The sequence below is a fragment of the Apis mellifera genome, linkage group LG9 (genome assembly GCF_003254395.2).
Source record: "Apis mellifera strain DH4 linkage group LG9, Amel_HAv3.1, whole genome shotgun sequence".
Classification (NCBI taxonomy): Eukaryota; Metazoa; Arthropoda; class Insecta; order Hymenoptera; family Apidae; genus Apis; species Apis mellifera.
Window position 1 is genome coordinate 9,714,158 of NC_037646.1, and position 21,701 is coordinate 9,735,858.

Sequence of the window (21,701 nt, forward strand, 5' to 3'; positions counted from 1 at the left end):
TGGTAACACGACACGTATATCCCTTCTTGGCAAGCACGTGGGAAGAAATACGTCTCCTAAATACGCTCATAGAAACCGAGACATGAGCACCGATGAAAGGGGTGTGTTTCAAAACATGTCACCTTTAATATCGGCATTGGCCATCGATCCGATAGTGGCCGCTGGACGTGGAACAGAGACCGGGTGTGTTTCGTGCCTCGGATCGGAGATCCTCTTTCCACGCGATCTTTCTCCTCCGTTTCTTCCTTCGATGTCGAAAACGAATACCACGGGATGTGAGATCGTTGTCTTCTTGTCGAATTCAATCTCCGTTATTCGAAGCAATTCCCGTCGTTGTTTGTATTTCCGGTTTTCAACGTTTAATCATCAGGTAAATTGATCAGGCGGGAAAGGGGTGAGATCGATTTTATTGGCTCTTCTAGATTTACGATCGAATTCCATGTTCTTTTTTTTTTTTTCACGATGATCCGATCTTCCTGTTGTCGTCCTGTCTTCCGGTGTGGATTTCTGATTCCCTTCGATGTGCCGATCTCAGATTTTCGATCGTGTTTCGTAGATGGCTTCGAGAATATTTTTCATCCGTTTCATCGTGTTAAATCGAAAGATTAAACGAGAAACGATTCTCGTTTAAAAATTTAATTTTCGTCGCGCCGATTTTTGACGTTTCATCGTTCGCTTTTAGCAGAATTGGATTATCGTCTTTCGACTTTTCGTCCCTATTGTTTCGATTTCTGATATGTAAGCGATATAATTTACTATCAATTGCGACCTGATCAATTTCCACTTCGATTAACTGGACGCGATTAATTGAACGATGCAAATTATATATAATATACGCAAATTCATGCGTGGTGTGAACAGTGGGAATTAATTTATTTGATAATCGATCATATAAATTCGTTGCAAAGTGTTCGAAAATTAACGCGTGCACGTATCTATCTATGTACGAGTCTAATAAGGTCGTTTTTACTCGAATAAGAAATTTTATCTTCTAGAGATTATGCGAATCATGCAGAAAAGATGGATCATTTAATTTCTAAAAATTTTACGACTGTACGAAGGGGAAAACTTGTTAAATAAACTTACGATTAAAATGATCATATTTTGGAACTCTTACATTTTTTATCTTTTTTCCGATATATCGAGATATTTTCGTAGAGGTGCATAAAAAAAAAGTAATCTCTAAATCTTTATACGTTAAAATTTATAAAATTTACAAAAGATCGAGCTGATCAATTCGACGTGCAAGCGATCGTTCATCGCGAGAGAAATCTCCAAAATGACGTACGAGTAAACGTGATTATACGACGAAAAATGTAAAAAGCCATCAGATTCGTCATTTGAAGCGCGTATCTACTTCCACGTATTACAATACAATGTCGCGAAACAAAAAAAAGAAAACCATCCAAAGCGACAAACGTGTCTCCAAGGAAGCTCGCATTCCCAATTCACTTTGCCTCGTGTTGAATTAATGATGACTGAGTACATGACTCGGATTTTCATTACTCTCAATCTACACTTACACTTGAAACATTCGCCCGTGAACGCGTGAATATCATCTTTCTACGAGGCGACGAAACTTCTTCCCCAACTTAAATCGTAGATACCATCCGCGCAACGTTTATTCATTTTGTCATAGAACTATTAAAAAAATAACCAATTTGTACAGATTGAAATGACGAGGAAGGAGAGAAGAAGAAATCGTAATAATTCGACTCGACATATATATATATAGATATATAAATCGTTGGTGGAAGAAATTCGCGAGTCAGAGCGAATTAATATTTTCGATCCGCCCTCACGATGGTCCTTGTCGCGAAAAAAACCCTCGTGCACAGAGAGAGACACGCACACGCGCGAGCGTGCATCACCGGAGGCGGTAACAGGCGGCTGCACACATAATGCGTCCGCATCGACACACGTGTGTGCGGAGGAGCGCGCGGACGCGTTCAGCCGCGAGTAGAAGAAGGCGCGAGCGCGCCAAGAATTATGTGCGCGAATCTCGAGTGTGGGCGAGAGCCAGGCCCCCTCTGTCTCTGCCGCTTTTAAACAGTAAATACATTTTAGCGATGTAGCGGGTAATGTGTAATATTTTTAATTGGATCTCTCCGTCTCTGTTCCACGCACGCAGCAGGAACCTCTGAACGCGCCTCGCGCTGCGCTACGCCGCTCGGTTCCGCGCCTCCTCCTCCTCCTCCACCCCTTCGGCTGCTTCTTCCTGCGGCAAGAAAACTCCGCTCCAAACTCTCCATCTCTCCCTCTCCTCCCCTCTCTCTTTCTCTCTTCCTTTCCACTCCCCTCCGGTCCCGAGAACCTCCCTCGCGCTCACGTCGCTCACGGAACTTGTAATTATTTTCTCGTACCTTGTGGATTGTCGCGCTGTAAAATTTCTTCTCGACCGGCGATTTCTCTCTCTCTCTCTCTCTCTCTCCTTCTCTCTGTGTGCGCGGGTTGCTCCTATGTCGGTATGCGCGAGAGAGAGCGTCGTATCTGACGTCCACACGCCGCGGCACACGCGTGTGCCCTACACGGCCTTCGTTTTCCACCCTCTGTAACCACCTACCCTCCCGTCCTCCTCCTCCTCCTCCTCCTCCTCCGCGCATTATATCCTGGCAGCTTTGGCAGCCGCGTAGCCTCCAGCTGGCATTAGACCCCGCAGAAAAGAACATTGAGGAATTAGTGACAGTGGCGGACGGCCGATTCTCTCGGTCGAGGGGGTGGCGCGGGGGTGGCATTGCGGCCTGAAAATTGAAAAGCAAAATGGCGCTTAAAGGCTGGAATCGAGGCTCCCCGCGAGCCGACGATACGGTGCTAATGGCCTTCCTGTGGTCTCGATCTCGTCCTGACGGGTCCGAGAAGAATCCTGACGCCCGCGAGCTCTTCTTTCTCCATCGTCTTCCTCATTGTCGTCGCCGTTTCGCGTCCGACTATCGTAATTGCCGCCACGGTTTCTCGTCTATTTAGCAGCGAGGCCCGGCTCAAATGGCCTCTATGGAAATGATTATCGACGATGGAGACTCGGAGTCTTTTTTCAGAGAGGAGGTGGACCGAGGCCGAGGGTATTCGCGAGCGGGGAATCTTGGAATAGGCGATCGCTTTCAATGGAGCGAGCTTCGATTTTCTGACCACGGCGGTTAAACCCGTCTCTCAACGTTAAATTTATTTCTTCGCGAGGAACGAATTCCGAACGTCTGATGTTTCACGATTCTATCTTCTTGTTAATTGCGCGTTATTTCTCATCGTTCGATCGACGATCCATGTCAATCGTTAAGTTTTCCAAATAAAGTCGTGCACACGACACGTTCAAACGTCCATCTCGTGATTATCGGATGAAAATCAAACGTTGTTCGTCAAACAAAAGGGCGTAGATAGAAATCTCGATTGTCACTCACGTGAGAAACGAACATCTGTTACCAGGTGCACGTGGATTTCGGATAAACATCTCAACCGGATGACGAAGAATTGCGTTATTATATCGGAACTGTGAAAACTGTCATCGCCGATAATCATCGATTCACGCCGTTGTTGAAACGTGAGGAATGAGTTTGCTAAACAGTATTTTCCACGCGTTAAAATGCAAACTTTACTTTTTTACTTGGGAAATGTACGATGACGAATATTTTATGAAAAGCATTTGAACGTTTCTCTGTTTTAAAATTAATAATTAACACGATCGAACTGCATTGAAAAGTAACTCGATCAAAATTTATTATTTGAAAAAATTTTTTGGAAAGAGATCAGATACTTTTGGCACCAATACTTTTTTTGGGAAATAAAGTATTAGTATTAGGGAATAAAGTATTGTTTTGATTTCTAAATCGACTAGATATAAATTTATGCAATATGATTGCTATTAGATATAAATTTGTATAATATTTATTACTTTATTTCCCAAAAAATTTTTGATGTCAAAAATATCATGACCATTTTCCAAAAAATCAAGTAACAAATTTTGATCGAATTACTTTTAATCCAGTTCGATTATGCACAATGATTATGATATATAAATTTATGTAATACAATTACTATTAGACTATTAAATAAATTTATACAATACCACTTTAAATAGAGGCATCAAGAAGTGAAATAAAATTCGGGAGATAACAGTCACGGAAGTTGCTTGCCGTCGCAATGGCGCATTTCTTCTCCACTTTTAAAACCTTTCATTATACACTTACGAATATCATTTTTAATACTTTCATTGATACAGATGCATGTCATTCCAATTGTACTTCATCGTATAATAACGAATAATATACTGAACATATCCGTTAACTTCTACAACAATATTATTATCAATAATATTTCCACAATTCTACATTTAAAGCATGAATAAATTTTTCTTCTAATTAACCTAACCTTAATCCATTTTCCAATCCTCTAATCAATTCCACAGAAACAATTCTATATAATCATCAAAATACTGTAATTCGTTGATCAACGATTTATAAAGCTTCTCATAAATCTACATCTAAAAGTCTCTTCGTCGTGAGAACTGTAAAAACGACATCAACCGTTTAGAACAATCGTCACGCAACTGTAACGCATGCAAGCAAATCGAAAGCCGAATTGAAAAGAGCTTCACGTACCTTAAAAAAAAGCGTTGTTTGCGGCAAAATGAAAATTTGCGAAAAGGGGCCGACGTTCTCCAAACGAGGCGTAAAATCGGAATCGTTGGAAATCGTGAATCGCGGCCGCTTCCACTTCATCAACACCCGATTATCTCGTCTTTCAAACGAGGAACGAGTCGTCGCCGTCGTCGGGGGGTTAGGTTGCAATCGGCCATTGCCGAGAAAGATTGCAGTCGGCCGGGACGTCACTCTCCTTTTGTGCCTTTCTGCCTTTCTCTCAATCGGCGCATAGGTCCACCATTTTGAACGGTTGGCGGACGTTGGCCCAATTTTTAGGGGTTGGTCTTTTGTAAACCGGCCGGCCAGCCCCGAGCAACCCTCCTGCTGCGACATTTATTTAACAAGGTAACGACATTACGGTGTTAGGTCAGATTAGGGGATCCCCCGGCGCGAGTTCGAGGGTTTAACGACCAATAGAATTTATTGTTACGAATTTAATGTACGTGATTTTTCGGTTGTTACGTTTTCCCATGATGGCTACGGGATCGATTTTCTCTACCTTCCAGCCCGATTCCAGTTCCATTGTGTGCCTTCTCTCTCTCTCTCTCTCTCTCTCTCTCTCTCTCTCTCTCTCTCTCTCTTTTTTTGTTCAAGTATCGAGCTACGATTTAGAAGAAATCGTAATGATGCTTTTGTCGCAATGTTTCAATCTCTCTCTCGGGAAGAAGTCTGAAAAAAAAAATTTCGGTTAGAAAAAGGATTTAAATCGTACGATTTTTTTTCCACCATATCGTTGTTCCTTGCTCGTCACGTGATATTACGACACAATGAGATATTACATTCAAGAATAATTTAATTTCGAGACGTCGTTATTATCCAAGTAGCGAGAAGAAAATATCGCATGGAACAAATATTTTTCGGTTATGATATCGACGCGTTTCATCAGCCATTTTGTTCGTTTGCCCCAGCAAAATCGAGGGAAGACGAACGCCTCGTTTGAACGACGGTATCACGGGGTGGTTGTCAATTAAACATTCGTTTTATAGTGTCATCCGTTGATTGTTCCACCTACATCCTCGAACGTTGATTAATAGTACGATTCATCGGGGAACACCGAGAAAGAATAATAAAAGGAGCCCGCCATTAGCCCGCGCTCGGCCACCACCACAACCCACCTCTAACGATTTATTTAGCCCGGGAAAAAGTGAAAAGTCGGTACCGGTACCTCTATATAATACGCGAGAGTCGTGATTAGAGTTAACGAGGATTTTTACAGAACAAAAAACGCACCGACCAAACGAACGCAGAACTGAGACGAAAATATGGAAAAAAGGGGGGGAGGTGGGGAAAGGGGAGGAGGAGGAGGAGGAAGGAAAAAGGACGCGAAGTTTCTCAGTTGAAAGGAAGAGAGGAAGAGGTGGATGACGAAAAAGGGCAAAGAGAGAAGAAAAAATAAAATGTTCTCGAGTCGAATAAGTATTTCCGCGCAGCGTCGGTGTAGGATATCATTATCATTTAATTTTCGCGTTCGACGAAACGGCTTCCGAATCCTGGCGTCGTTAACGTTAACACCGTGATTCGGTGGTCTTCGTTGTTTTCTATAGAGCGTGAAATTTAAATGTCCCAATCGATGCCCGATCATTATTTTCGTTGTTGCTGGAAACGCGACAACGTCTCTCGCGGAGACTGGTACCGCGGAGAAAATGGGGAAAGATATTGAAAATATACCGGTCTTCCATCGAATCAATGCATGTCTGATACGTCTTCTCGAGTCAATTTTATTTGAAGCGAACTATGTTTCGAGAAAAATCATCCTTACGATTCTTCTTTGTATTGTATTGTATAAGAATAGTTACAATTGATTCAACTTTGTAATGATTTATCGTTTGAGACTAAAGTTAACTAAAGTCAAATGGAATCAACAATGAGTCTGAATAATAAAAGTATCGTGAAATATCAATATCTGGAAAAATATTTCTTAAAACAGAAATTTTTATTCAGATTTTTAAATAGATTATCTTTTGTAACGTTTTCTTTTGTCTTTAGTGATTTAAATGAATTGTGTTTCAACGAAAAAATTTTTTGTTTTATTAATGACTGATTCTTATTTCAAATTATATGATTTTTATTTGTTATTACTGATATCTCAATTATGAAATTATTATTTATTACGGCGAAATTATTATTTATTATTAGTGATATTTTCTATTGTTAATTTTTATGAATTTTATTGTTCAGAATTTTGCCCTTGTAGGATAAAATTTTAATGTATATTTTATGTTTTAAATCTATATTGTTTAAAATTTAAAAAAAAAACTCTCGTTATAAATTTAATTCATAAATTAAAATATGAATATATAATTCCTATTGAATATATAACTTAATTTAATAAATATAATTTATAATATTGAATTTCGCGATATTAATATGCGTCTATTCTTTCCACATTTTCTGCTTTCCTAATTATTTTACGTTTGAAAGTTTGTATGCATTTGCATAATAATATTAAAAAATAATTTAAATATTTCTCATAACGAAGTCAAAATATAATATCGCATATTGCATAAATAAATAGTTAAACGTCTTAAATATGTAAAAATTGAATATTCATTGAATGAACGTGATTAAAGTTTAATATAATTTATAAAATTTATGCATTTGATAATGAAATAATTTACTAGACCGTCGTTAGTAATATACGGTAAAAGAGATGATTTTCGAGATATTTAAGCATACGTTGGCGCCATCTCTACTGTGAATACTCAAATATAACGATTTGTACAATTTATATTACGTACAATTTATATAACAAGTAATATAAATATTAATGCACTATTGATAGGAAAAAAAACATATTTCTATACTTACAATGTTCTTTTTTATTTTATTTGAAAATATACCTATTGTCTAGGGGAAACTTCCTCATTACAAACCGCCGACAAAGAAGAAACCTGTTATTCTCTAGAAGTTTAGTATTGGTTATATTGGCGCCACGATCGTTCTTACTAAATTTTTAGACGATAATTGATAAAATATAAATCGAATATTTAAAAATTAATATAGATTTTAACCCATAATTCTATTCATTTCTAAAAATAAGTTCCATCCATTTCTCAATAGCAATTGATTGCATTTATAACGTTAGTGATTTATGATGCAATGATATATTATTCATTCATTTATGTATAATACATTCAATCTTTGATTTTTAATGACATCTATCACGTCAAAACGCTAAAAAAAAACACTCTTTTATTTAACACGAAGAAACCATTCAAGTCCAAATATGAGACTTACTTTTCACACGTAGGATTCATTTCTACGATTCTAAAATATCATAATGCAATAATGTTCAATCCATTGATCATAGAAAAAAAACAACTTAAATTTCATTTAAGTTAAAAAAAAAAATGAAAGCAAACAAAAACGACAAAAATAAGTCAAAGTGGCACTCGCAAGCGAGTCATCTTCATCATCATCGTTCCATTCCCTAGACCATGACATAGAAGCGATGCGTTCCACTCCAATTCTCTTTGACGCGAATCAACCTAGAATATATATTGGGGAAAAAAAAGAGGGGTGAAAAAAAAAGAAAAGAAAAGAGAAGAAGAAAAAAAAGAAGAAAGATCAGAACTCGCGCATTCTGGATCGAGGATATATATTTCCCGCGCGGCGATGCCAACAAGAACGGCATCGGTGTTTTTCGGTTAATCGATAAGACAGTTGCCGCTGGCTGTAACTCGTTTCCTTATCATTGGCCTAGTTCGAGGTCAGGCTACCGAGGGCGCTGCACGCTTCGTGCTCGTTCCTCCTTCCACCGCCTACGTTCAAGTCGGATTGAACATTGACTGTCGTCGGACAGGCCTCGTCGGCGGAGCGAAAGTTTCGCGTGCACGCGTCTCGTCGTTGCGAGTAAAATGACGTTTATCGGTCCACGCGGCTATTCCGTTGATCGTCCGTGGCCCAGGCACGTCCACGTTTGACGTGTTATGTGAACCTCCTGCACCTGGAAAACGGCTGTTCGTGCTAGTAGCATGAGTATTTCTCAGGAAAGCGCAGCCACGATCGTGTGCAAGGAGATCTTCGACGGAGTCTCGCATCCGTCAGACGAAGGTACGTGGAAAAACCACGAATTTAAAATCACCGTATGCCAGCCTCCTCCAACCCATCCTTCCATCTTTGGTGTCACGATCGATCTAGCACGGGGTGGTTTTCTTCGCGACTGTCATCCACACTTCCGGCTCCCTCTCTCTCTCTCTCTCTTTCTCTTTTTCTTTCTCCCTCCCTCTTAATTCCTTCCTCGAAAGGAGGGTGATTGATTTGGCAATCGGGTACGCGATTTCTATCGTCCTGCCGCGTTTCTTCACCCTTTCTCCGCTTCCTCTGAAGTATCAATGAATCACGCTGCGAAACAATTAATTAGCCTGACCAAAGGTTAAATAATCTACGTTCGTAATATTCGATTATAATATTCAACGATACGTTACGTAAAAAAGAAAGCATGAATATATATGGTAATATTGCTTGTAATTCAGAGGAACGAGATATGGGTTCTTTGTCCCAGTAGTATTGTTTTGTTGGATTTTTTTAATATAACTTTTACCGATCAGGACCACTTTTGTACATTTGAAAAGGCACGATTATATAAATAAACATATCTCCTTGCACGAGTTTCGAAACGACGATTAATTACTTTTTACCTGTTTAGAAAGACTGATTAAAAGAGAACAAAAATTAAAATATTTCAAAAAAATTCGAATTATATTGGTCAACTTGGTATATTCATTTGAAGGCAGGAAAAGTCGGATAAAAATTGTTAAATAAATAAAGGAACAAGGGATTAATAAAAAGTCGTGGATAAAATGGGAAAGAGTTGAATAATTTCGGAGGTGAGTTTTTCTTGTTTATTTACACCCTGCTCGGACGGGAACACTGAGCCCGTACCCTAGCGTGGCGAGGAAAATCAATAGAATCCGCAGTGCGGCGAAAGTTTTGTCATAAGCCTCGAGGACCTCCCACCTTGGTATCCGTGCCATTGGCCAGTTTCCATGGGTGAAAATGCATCGAGTGGGCCAAAAACGAGGGCAGAATCCGTCCTGCCGCTTCGTTTCGCGCGTTCGTCCACGAAACGTGGTCAAATTCTTGCGCGTAACCACCGTGATGGTTACGAAATTTTAGCCACCGCAAGGAAGACAGATGTGGCGGTTTCCCCCGTGCCCGGAGCCACCTGTCAAAGACTTCCATGATGGAATTTTAAATCGGCCCTCTTTGCACAGCGCTGTCGTCGCGATTTCAGTTTCCTAAGAAAGTGCAAACCTTTCAACCTTTCCTTGATTGAAGGCACAAACGACGACTTTCTTTATTCGCCGACTTTGCCGTTAATCGTATGTTTGATCTTAGATATCGGTGTTTCTTATGGTCGATGCATTATTTCGGTCGCTCTTTTACCAGAATTAATTTCAAAAAAAAAAAAGAAGAAGATATAAAAAAGTCGCGTAAGATACTCGATGATAATGAAAAACGGAGAAATTGCTTGGAAAAAGAAAACGAGTTTATTCGTCATAAATGAAATGAATTTTCGTCGGAAAGTTTTGTTGTTGTTTTTTAATTCAATACGAGTATGAATTATTTATAAGAGAAATTCGATGGGATGCAACAAATGAGATATTTAATTAAACGGTGAAATTAACTTTGTAATGGATTCGTTCTTTTTTTCATCTTTAAACGTATTTTTCTGATTCTACAGCGATATGCACAGTATCGTAGATATTTCATTGCAAATCTTTATTTTATCTTAATTTATCTGTAAATATGAAATTAATTTATTAATTTAGATGTAATTCTAATTAGCATCAATCAAAAAAAAAAAAAACATTTATTTAGATAAATGTAACGAATGTGAAACTCTCTGTGAGAAACATTATCGCTAATTGAGTTGAGATTTGATATGCGAATTGAACTTGAACATTAACTTTCGTTCGTTAATGATTTCAGAAAATTAATTTCTTTAAACCTGGATAAGATCACTAATAGAATTTACGATATAGACGAATATTTTTCGACGTCCCTCTTTGTCTACAGAAACAATTCCGCGTATCGCCACGTGTACTTGCACCTGGTCTACAATCGATGAACCTTGCGTTGCGTTATCTTTTTATATACAATGGCTCGGGGAACCTTGAAATTACTTGTTTCACTTGATTATTAATACTTTCTTTATTACTTATCGACGAGTATATTTATAACTTATCTTTATAGATTATAAATTCTAATCTTCGAGAAGATATATAAATATAAAAAAAAACTTCATCGATTTTTATCTTGCGAACGATAATTGAGGGGAAAAGAAATTAAACAATCCAAAGAAGTACGAACAATTTCTTTGTTCTCTCTCCCTCTCTTTCTCTCTCCCTCTCTTTCTCTCTTCCGATCGAATCCTTGACCTTGTTTCTCGTTTCAAAAAAAAAAAAAAAGAAAAAGAAAAAGAAAAACCCTCGATATGCACGCATTCGAACGCTCGTTGTTTCCAGCCAAATTAATGCCTATACATGCCGAAACGAAAGCTCACCGGCCTGCTTGTAATCAGCTAATGGAGCACGTGTGCTTTTTCAGAGGTACTCGAATATGCGAGGCGGTTGGGAATCGACCCGGATACAGAACCACACCTCCTGAGTTTGGCTCGGGAGGGCCTGATGGCGGCCCTCCCCAAGGGCTGGCTACCATGCTTCCACGAAACGAGCGGCGCTTGGTACTATTATCAAGCTTCCACCGGAACAACCACATGGCAACATCCCCTGGACGCCGTGTACAAGGAGATGGTCGAGCAGGCCAGAGCTGCGAGCAACGCCAAGCCTGTTAACGCCAGGCAGATCAGCGTCGGTACGGATTGCCTCGTCATTACGGCTGAATGGAAAATATAGGATTAACCCTTTGCACTTGGACTGATATCATATTGGCTGCACTTTGCGCTTAATAGAGACAAAGACTGATTAACCGATGCATCATCCATTCCTTTTTTTTTTTTTTATCGCTGCACCGTTGTTAGTTTAGATTGAAGGTAGAACGCGTATATTATGGTACAATCGCACATTTGAAAGGCCCGTAAGTAAATAAAATGATTCTTCTTCAATTTCAATTACGAGGTTCGCCAAAGTAATTCAGATACAAAAATTGTTATGCTGCTGTAATGGTGCCGCGAATATTACGTTACGAACGCTTACGACAGATGCTCGAATATTTTTTACTATTATAAAAAAAGAAAGGAAAAAGAGAGAGAAAGGGATTAATAAGGACCATCTCTATTGATTTACGAGCTTTTCATCTGTACTTGCGATCCGTTCCACGATCGACGTTACTTGTCGACTCGTAGAACGCGTAGAATTGAATCGAGAAGACTGATTACGAATAAAATACGATGTGTAATATTTTTTTATCAACCGACCGAATGTTTCCTACTCTGACGAAAGTAGGTTACTATCGAACAACGTATATTCGCGTTTTGTACATGTATGTAGATCATGGTGTATAAATAAAGCATTATATTCGTATCATGGAATCGTAATCGCATGATCCTTTATTTTTTTTTTTTATTTCTCGTGCCATTAAAAGGTTGTCGTGCAAAGGGTTAAACCTCGCACCCGAAAAGAAAAGATTATTTACCGTTAAACCGTTCTCTCATCGCTTTGCTCGACATTCATTCGACCACGTTCGTTTCTCGACACCGAAATTGACGATCCCACGCTTCGCCGAGCATTCTCTTTTCAAAGAATCTGATTTTTCGTTCGATAACAATGTTTTCGGTAACAATTCATCTATCTCTTTTCTAATTCGACCGAGTTTATCGAATTCCAGTAGTAAACAAGATAAGATATCAGCGGTATCTGTTTAAAAATCAAAAAGATTACTTCCTAATTTTTACTGTGATGAAAATTGGACGAGTGCCCGCGAGCCTCGCTAGATGGCGCGCTTTTCGTCTGTTCTCCGTTGTTCCATTGCCAAAATTTAACTGATTCGCGTCAAAATTAAATAGCATATATACATACACGCATACATATATATATGTTTATATGTTCGGCTTTCGGGATTTCAAAGGAATTTTGGCTTTTCGTCAAATTTCTTTCAACGAAACTTTGTCTATATGATCTTTCAATTTTTTTCGCTTCATTCTTTCCCTTTTCTTTCTCTTCCTTTTTCTTTCTTTCTTTTTTTTTTTCAAATCTCGAGCAGTCATTCATCGTATCTGGTCGCACGACGTATTCAGACGGATTCATACCAATTACGTAAAGTGGGAATATTCTCTCGCGTTTGACCTTGAAGCTTGACTTCGTACAATTACAAACCGCTTCGTTTTCTTTTCCAATGACCGCAGATCGCCGGCAACGAAATAGCCTCCACTTATTGGCTCGGTATTTTTACGTAACGCAGCGTATAGTTCATAGCCACACTCGGAGCCAGTCTCGCGAGTTTTATGTAACCTTTCGCGATTCGCGTTGTAGCGCGATACAATCGGTACACACCGTACCGAATTCGTTTCGTTTGTTAATTATTTACGAACACGTGTATCGATTGCGGTAACGTTGTTAATCTTATCGCGGCTCTCCCTCGCGTCGTCCTCGCTTTTATGTAACAAACATCGATAATCGTTTCTTTTTCTTTTCCTTTTTCTTTTTCGTTTTCGGTTTCTTCTTCTTTTTTTTTCGAAGAAAATACGGTAAATTAAATTGCTCCTCCGTCCGTCAGAGTTCATCGCGAAAAGGGTATCTTATTAAGGTTATAAGCGGGCTTTCGGTTAAAAAACGAAACGATTGTTTTCGTAGAAAGTGAAACGGATCCAGTGAGTGAATCGGGCGAGCTGAAAGGCCGGCAAGTTCAAACTGCAATCGGGAGGACAATAAACTTGTATCGCGCGGATTTGTCGCACGATTTCTTCGGGTTGACGGTGATGGCCGCGCTCCTCTGCCTCTGCGAGACAAGAGAGAACCCTTCGTCGAACTCTTTCCTCGCAGATACATTCGTTAAGGCGGTACTCACGTGTCGGTGCACTCGATCGTGAAAGTACGTAATAGTTGCTTAGAGAACGTAGATCCGTCCAATTATCGCGTCCTCCTCGCCCATCGAACGCGGATCGTGATTGTGTCGTGTCGGTGTTCCTCGCCATCCAAAGCTGGTGACACACATCTCAAAGGGGTACGCGATCAACCGCCGTTCACGTGAATTTATTGGCTTTCTCGTTTACTCGAGCTCGAATTTCGATACACTTGTCGTCCTTTTGACAACGAGGCAACGACGACGACTCGATATGAGCTTCGGACCACGATTCCACGATGCGCATGGTAAACCGAAATAATACGTGTATCCTTTTCTTCTTATTCTTTTTCCCCTCCTTTATTTTAAATATTGTGTAGAGTATCGATTATCATTAATCAGAGATTGAAAGCAGTGTTTAAAGCCGTGTCAACATGCTGTGGTTTTTGCGGCCTAGACCTGAGAACTGTGGACGCGTGAAAAGTCAATATTTGTTGATAGTTCCCTCTTTTTAATATATATTCTCTCGTTTTTGCACCGGATAAAGAGGAAGATTAAAGGCGCGCTCCGAAGGTTGGGTTTTTTTTTCTTTTTTTTTCTTCTTTTTTTTTAAATTTCCACCCCATCGTAGATTTCTCTGAAGCGGTGGTGAATGAAACAACATCCTCCCTCTCGCTCTGTAAATGGAAACGAAACTCGCGATGGATTATTTTATAAATGCGATTTTGAAAATTTCTTTTTTCTTTTTTTTTTTAGAACGACAACTACGTTAAAAAGATTTTGAATAGTTGTAAAAATATTTGTTTGGTCCGTTTCTCTCGGACTTGTAGTGATAAATACTATCATGAATATGCATGAATTTGTTCGCTATCTATTTTGTCTTCTTGTTTTTCAATGCAAACCTCATTCAACGAAAACTGACTGAAATAACATATTTAGTCTACGAAATCTTACTAAATCGATACGTAAAATCCTCGCAAAAGACTTATTTTCTTCTCTCGTTTTCATTCTCTCTTTTTTCCTTTTTTTCCTTTTCTCTTTCTTTTTTTCTTTTTTTGATAAGTGAAAGGGAGCTCGAAAAAAAAATGCATGACATTTTATACGCGACAACTCTACTCCTCGCTGTTACATAATAATCGCCTCTGCACTCTTCTCGGCTTTTAGGCATATTTTCTTATCCATTTCATCGCTGTTCCTCTTATCCCTGTGCCGAGTGTAAAAAAAGAGGAGGGAAAAGAGTGGAAAACAGTCGTTGACTCGCTCGCGAGGGAACGTTGACACTGTCGCCTCTTTTCACTCGAGAGGGTCATCGTGAGCGGGGAAATGTTTGCGCGCGTTTCTCTGATCCTTACGACGGAACACCGACGACTATCGACTCGTTCTGCCTCTTCCAAGCTTCTCCTCTCTCTTCCTCTCTCTCTCTCTCTCTCTCTCTCTCGCAACGAAACAACTTCACCAAGTTACGTAAACTTTGCTTTCCCTCCGATCGACAGAAGAGGACTCGAAGACAACGGCCAAGGAGCTCGAGTCCAACGAGGAAGCAACTCTGCCCAAGGAAACGTCTTCGTCGTTGGCCAAGGAATCCGGCAAGCAATCCGCCAAGAGCAATCCGCCGCCTACCAGAATCCCGACGAAGCTGGCGCCGTTGAAGAAATTGGACAAGATCGACGGTACGAGGAAGAAGGATGGGGGGAGCCAGGAGAAGCAACAAACGAAACGGGAGGACAATCCGTTGGCGACTAACAGGGCAGGCAGGGATTACACGAATCTCAAATTCCAAGATCCGAGATTCTACGAGTGTCCCAAGCTGCTGGAGACGATCGCATCGACCACCACGACCACCAACACGACCACGTCCAGCAGCCCGAAGCAGGAGATAGACCTGAAAGAGGTGCTCAAGAGATCGGAATCCCTGAGCCCGAGGCACGAGAAAGATTGGGAGCAATTGTCGAGCAGGTTCAGCTCCGAGGAGAATATCATAGACATCGACAAACTAAGCATCAACACGTTGGCCAGGTCGGAGAAGTCGGACAAGTTCGACAAGGAGAAGCATCCGAGCCAATTCGGCCAACAGAAGGAATTGACACTGAGCGGTGGGGGGACTATATTCCTGAAGAGCAACAGGAGCAGAGACACCACCCCCATCCACGAGACCGGCAAACTCGACGAGTTCCGCGCCTTGTCGATCCCGGACGAGACCAACAAGGACAGCGGGGACAAGTTGAAGTCGATTCTAAGGGAAAAACAATCCGAAGACGGTAAGTCGAATTTTCCTTGTATTTTTCGCGTCACGTTTTCGAATTTTAACGATTGGTTCTCCGATCAGACGACAGACCGGTGGACGAGGAAAGGAAAAGCGTACGTTTCGACATAGAGAAGGAGGTGGACATCAAGTACACTTACTCCAGGTCTGAGTACGAGTCGGAATCCGAATCAGACGAGCAAGAGGTGCTGGCCATGCTCTCGAATCGAGACACCGAGTGGAGCCCCTCGGCGCAGAAAACCAGCCAAAGATTCCAAGCGGAGGAGAGCAAGGAGGATCCCGAGGACAGGATCGATGGATGCGTCAGGAAGAGTTTATCGTCGGAGAAGAAGGACGAAGCGTCGAGGGCGCAAAATGGGAAGATCGTGGGCAAGAGGTTCGTAGTCAGAAACGTGCCCGAGAACGAGCTTCGCAAAAAGTTGGCTCCTCAGAACGCTTGTGAGAAGGAGCACCGTGTGCAAATGACCAGAGACAGTTTGTCAGGAGAGAGTTTGTCGAGGGAGAGCAGTTTGGACTACACGTTCACCAATAAATTCAACAAAATCAAAAACATCGATCTGGTTTCGAAGAGCGAGACCGATTACAGCGACTCTGAACCACGGCGGAAGGGTAAATTGAAAGTGGAGTTGCCGCGCAACGAGCAGACCGACGACGACGAGACTTCCGATTTCTCCAAGGTTAATCAAGAGACTCAGAATATCTCGCGGAAGGAAGCCAACGAGGAAGCGACGAGACAAGATCAGTGCAAGAAGCTGGAGGAGGCGAAAGCGAAATTGAGCCAAGAGCACGAGAACGACATCGAGGCGTTGAGGAAAGAGTACAAGGACAAGTTGGAACAAATGAAGAAAGAATTGGAGGAGAATTTTGCGGAGCAGAAGAAGCAAATAGAGAAGAATCTGAGCGACAAGCTGGAGGATATGAGGCGAAAGATGGTCGAGAAGGTACTTTTCCACTTTTCTTATTACGATTTCAATCTCTTAAAATTATATATGATGTATGCTTTTTACACGTTTTTATCGATTTTTATCATTCGTTAAGGAGGAACGAGAAATTCAAAAATTAATCGCCGAAATGGACGAGGCCAAGCTGGAGAATCTGAGAAAGGTAAAGGCCGAATTGGAGGTTTGCTACGAGAAGGAGAGGCAGGAGATCTTGGCGAATTTGAAGACCGAACTCGACGAGAGGAAGGGAGAATTGTTGGAGCTACGGAATCAGGAGATGGGGAAATTGGAGAACGAGCACGAACGCGACTTGGACGAGGAGAAGCTCGCCAAACTTAGCGAGATCAAATTGAGCAAGCAACACCAGGCGAGGATCAAAACAATGAAGAAGGAATTGGATAAAGAGTTTGACGAGTTGCGCAAACAATTGCGGGCACAGCAGAGGGAAAATATCACGAAAATTACGGAGGAACACGAGAGTCGTCTTGTCGAAATACTTCGCGATTTTAGAGTGAATGTAAGTACCTGACGGTGTCTGCTATTATAAGTAGTTGGCTAGTTGTGTGTTATGTATCATCGATGCATAATAGAGTAATCTTTCTATTTTTTTTTTTCGAAGATCTTCTCTAGTTTCCTCGTCCGAATAACAGTCACCAATTTAATTTTATACCATTTCTTAGAAATTATATTGTGTTATGTCCGTGCGATGCGAGCTATTGGCGTTATGCAACGATTAGTTAACTCGTTAATACGTTTATTTTCTTTTTTCTACGAACACAATAAAGCTATTCCGTTTATCGGTTTCTCTTACAATTAGATGTGAATAGATGTGCGATATAATTCGACGCGTTCGGCCCGATATTGTACGACACCGTCCAATCTGAAGCGCCTTCTAGGATATTATTAAGACAGATCCTTACCACGATTATTGTATTCGAAGGATTATTCATTTTAAGTTTGATTGTATTCAGAAGATTATACTCGAAGAAATAAAGTGGCAGTGTACGCTATCGCAAATAAGCACTCTTATATATACTTTGACCTAGACACACGCATCGCATGCTGCTTATTTATTTTAACAACGTTAACGTTTCGATGAAAAAAAAAAAAAACGAGACGAAACGAAACGAAATTTCAGCAGAATGAGGAAGATGAAGACTTTAGGAGGGAAGATACGACGCATATTTGCACGTTTCCGCGGGAGTGAAATAGCACGGGAATAAAAATAAGATGATGTTTCAGGAGGATCGCACGCGCAAGATGTACAAGCAGTGTTTGGAAGAGATTCGCGCGGATTTCTCGCGCGACGCGGAGAAAGAGGCTAAGAAACAGACAGGTCGCGCTATTCACCAGGAGAGCATCGAGTTCGAGAAGATGAGGTGCGAGAAGCGATTGCTCCAAGATAAGTACATGGCGTTGAAGGAGAAGTACATGAAATTGAAGAAGGAGGTACGCTCGGCCATCGAGAGGAGGAGTAGGAGAAAGGAGGGATACACGACCGCCTCGGAGACGGAGAGGTCGACGTCGACGAGGACGAGGACGGACAGGACCGAGTCGTCGGATCAAAAGTGAGTGTTAACGAGTGTTGAACGTGCCATTTCGCTAGTTTTTTCATTTCCGGTCAACCGTTTGCTTTTCCAATAATAGTTGCAGCAAACATTCGGCATTTCATTGCAATATTTTAGGATGTCGCGCCATTGTAGCGGCGTCATACAAGAGGAGGGCGCGTGAAATCAGAGAAACGAATTGAATCGCAAAGGGTTGACATGTTGGATCGCGCTCTGAACCACTTGTACGTGCCATGACTTTAACAAAAATCAGTCGGAAGCACGGTTTTTATCCACGTGTTGCGATATTTGTATTTGGATCGAGTGTTCACTGTACTAGTTTGATTAAGTTATTGCACATCCATCCTCCTCGTCACCAATTCCAGTACCTTCATGGTTAAACGCGACGCTTGTTTCTTCTTATCTTATCGCAATACATACGCAATAATTTTTATATACACGTTCGATTTGTCGATCGAAGAGAAATATCTATGTTACTCGTTAATAACAAATGACCATTATCCGATGTCGATCGATATACATTCGTCTACGAATCTTGATTCGCTTGGTGTAAACTGTGAAGGTACTCCCTCATGTTCATGCGATTCGTCCTAATGTCTGGCTATAGGCCTTAAATCGTGCTCGCAGTATCCCATTACGAAACACGCACTCGAGCTCGGCGACGACGAACACTAAACCGCCCGAGACTCAGACGACGACGAACGAGCAGTCGGAAGAATTGCACGAACCGAACGAACAGAACGTTCAGAAGGCGAACTCGGGGTTTCAGAAGAGCGCAGCTACGTCCAACGCGAAAAACGTGAGATTCCATTCCGACGAAACGAGCATCGCCAGCGAGACGAACGCGAACGTAACAACCGGCAAGAAGAACCTCGCCAAGAAACCGACAATCCAACCCAAACCGAGTCCAACCACTGGCAATAATATTAACAACAATAACAACAATCTTGAAAATCCAGTCGAAAATATAAGAAAACAGTTGGAGAAGCTCGAGGATCTCGGTGATCAATTGCCAAGCAACGAAACGGCCTACACATTGCGATATCCTTTCCAAGACAAAGGTAACTTTCTCTACAGATGATACTTCTTAGTTGTCCAAGTTTAATCGAAAAATCCGTGTTCCAGAAGCAGTAAAAAAAAAAAAGAGCGATTTTTAGTAGTTCGAACAGATTGTTTCACGTTACGAAATTATATCGATTACAGCTTATAATCGCTTTAATTCTAAAGAGCTTCAAAGCTTCTTTATATTTCGTCGTTTTTTATTTGTCCTCGTTATTTATTTCTTTCCCCAGGCATCTATACACTCTACTTTAACTAGCGGCTTGCACTCCCCACTCACCTACTCGTAAGTGCACCATCATATTTTTTATTTACCTTCATCCTCCCGCGTAGTTGTTGTTTTAATTTTCTTCTTCTTCTTCTTCTTTTCTCTCCTTCTTTTTGATTATCCCTTTTCTCGCACGCTCGCTTTCATTAGCTCTCGTGTCCGAGCTCATCGGGTGACACCGGAAAGGATTCTGCTCGATTTTCTAGCACCGGCGAACGCCTCTTCGGAGCTGGAGTTCTTCCGGCACCGAATTCACGTCGAAAGGGATTCAGTGAAGAGGGCACGGGAGGCGCTTCGACATCAGGAGAACGTGTTCCAAGGGAGGCAGAGGGCTTGGAAGCAGCGTAGCGTCAAAGCGACCCTCGAACAATTGCTACAGGTACGATTTCTCTTTCTATCTAATCTCTCTTTTTTTTTTTTTTACGAATTCGTTGCGAATCTTTTCCGTTCCTTAAATTTTTAGGAAGAACGCGAACTTTCCGACATGGAGGTGAATTTGCATCGAACCAAGAGCCTTCTGGGCGAGAAAGTGATCCATCTTAGGCATTTGGAGCAATCTTTGGAGAGGGTGGTTAACGCGAAGACAAACGAGAACGACGCGAACGCGACGAAAAACGAGGAATTGACGTTGAGCGATATGTCGAGCGTGAGCAGCGGTATCAGTTCAACCGATCTGGGGACCGACACTTTCGTAGGTGAGCCCCCTCCAAGTAAACCACTCTCTTTCTATTCTGCTGTCAATTATTTCTCGATTATTATGTATCCTCTCTCTGTTTTGTTGCTTCATTTTCTTTCAAGTTCATTTCTTCGAGACTTCGAAATCCCGCCTTTCGTTGATTTATTTCCACTCAAGAATTTATTTTCCATCTCGTGGTCTTGATCCTTCGTACTCAGACAAACCGGATCACTACCAGGAGTCGACGGAAATCATCGCAAGTCTGGAAAACCTAAACTCGGAAATACGTGAGATATGGGGCGTGCTGAATAAACGTCAGGACACCAACATACCACCGCCCCCAACTTTGATGTATTCGTATTTGCGATGGCTGCGTTTCCATCATCTTGCCGCCGAATCGAATAATATACAAGGTGAACAAAGGAAATCCGAGTAATCTTATCGTTATCCAATCAATAATAAATGAATAAAAAGAAAAAGAATACTCCGTCTCTAACTCGGCCTACTTTTCAGGAACATTCGGTACTCCAAACATTCAGTCGAACATCCTGTCTCAGTTGACGGTGACTCAACCACCGACACCCACCACGCAAAACATTATCGCCCAATACGGTCCCAATAGCGGTTTCACCACAAGCGTGTGCACAGTTGAGAAGCATTCCTCGAATCTGATGGAGAGAACGTGGAATCTAAGGGATTGGCTGAGACAAGCTTGCGTCGAGGGCACGGATCAGTCCAGGTCGAACGACTCTATAAAAAGCAGCCCGCAATCCATCGAAAAATTTGGTTCCAAACGACAATCGTTGGGAGATTCAAGTACCCGTTTCGTCGACGTAGACTCCATGTATCTACACGTGTTTCTAAACCAATTCAAGAAGACGTGTTTTCGTTAGTTATATTTACTACTTATATACACTTGCTCCATCCCGATCTCTTGATACGATCGATCGACAGATCGAGAGCGGAACAGTCGTTTGGAAGTGAGAGTTTCGATCGTAGAGATTCGCGATACGTAGCTTGGGCCGAATGTGCAACGTTTGCTCGTTTTAACAACCTCCCCTTAGCTTGTTCCTATCGAGCTCAAATTCGTTTTTTTATCGCCGAATCTGCGACAAACGCTCCGCAATTGGACGCAGATTTAGTCACGATGAAGGAAGGGGATCGTGGTCTTGGAGCCCCGATCGAAACGGACGCTTCGAGAGCTTCGAGATCGCAACTTTTTTGCGATTTTCTGGCCACGCGTCCACAATTTTCAAAAAACGCTCGTCGGCGTTTTCTTTACGATTTTATCCGGGGTGGCAGCCAACTGGACAATTATTATTTCGTGCCAG

The 21,701-nt window shown here is 41.4% G+C and overlaps 1 protein-coding gene across 1 annotated transcript; it reads left to right on the forward strand.

Moving 5' to 3' along the window:
• The first annotated feature begins 8,384 nt into the window (after nucleotides 1-8,384).
• LOC100578774 (centrosomal protein of 164 kDa) lies at nucleotides 8,385-21,264 on the forward strand. The gene is given in 12 exon segments (XM_003249899.4): nucleotides 8,385-8,684; nucleotides 11,184-11,450; nucleotides 15,089-15,853; nucleotides 15,922-16,799; nucleotides 16,897-17,316; nucleotides 18,042-18,367; nucleotides 18,995-19,428; nucleotides 19,901-20,073; nucleotides 20,158-20,389; nucleotides 20,589-20,783; nucleotides 20,884-21,100; nucleotides 21,102-21,264. Coding segments are annotated over 12 exon segments (4,011 nt in total). The 5' UTR covers nucleotides 8,385-8,605; the 3' UTR covers nucleotides 21,127-21,264.
• The last annotated feature ends 437 nt before the right edge of the window (nucleotides 21,265-21,701 follow it).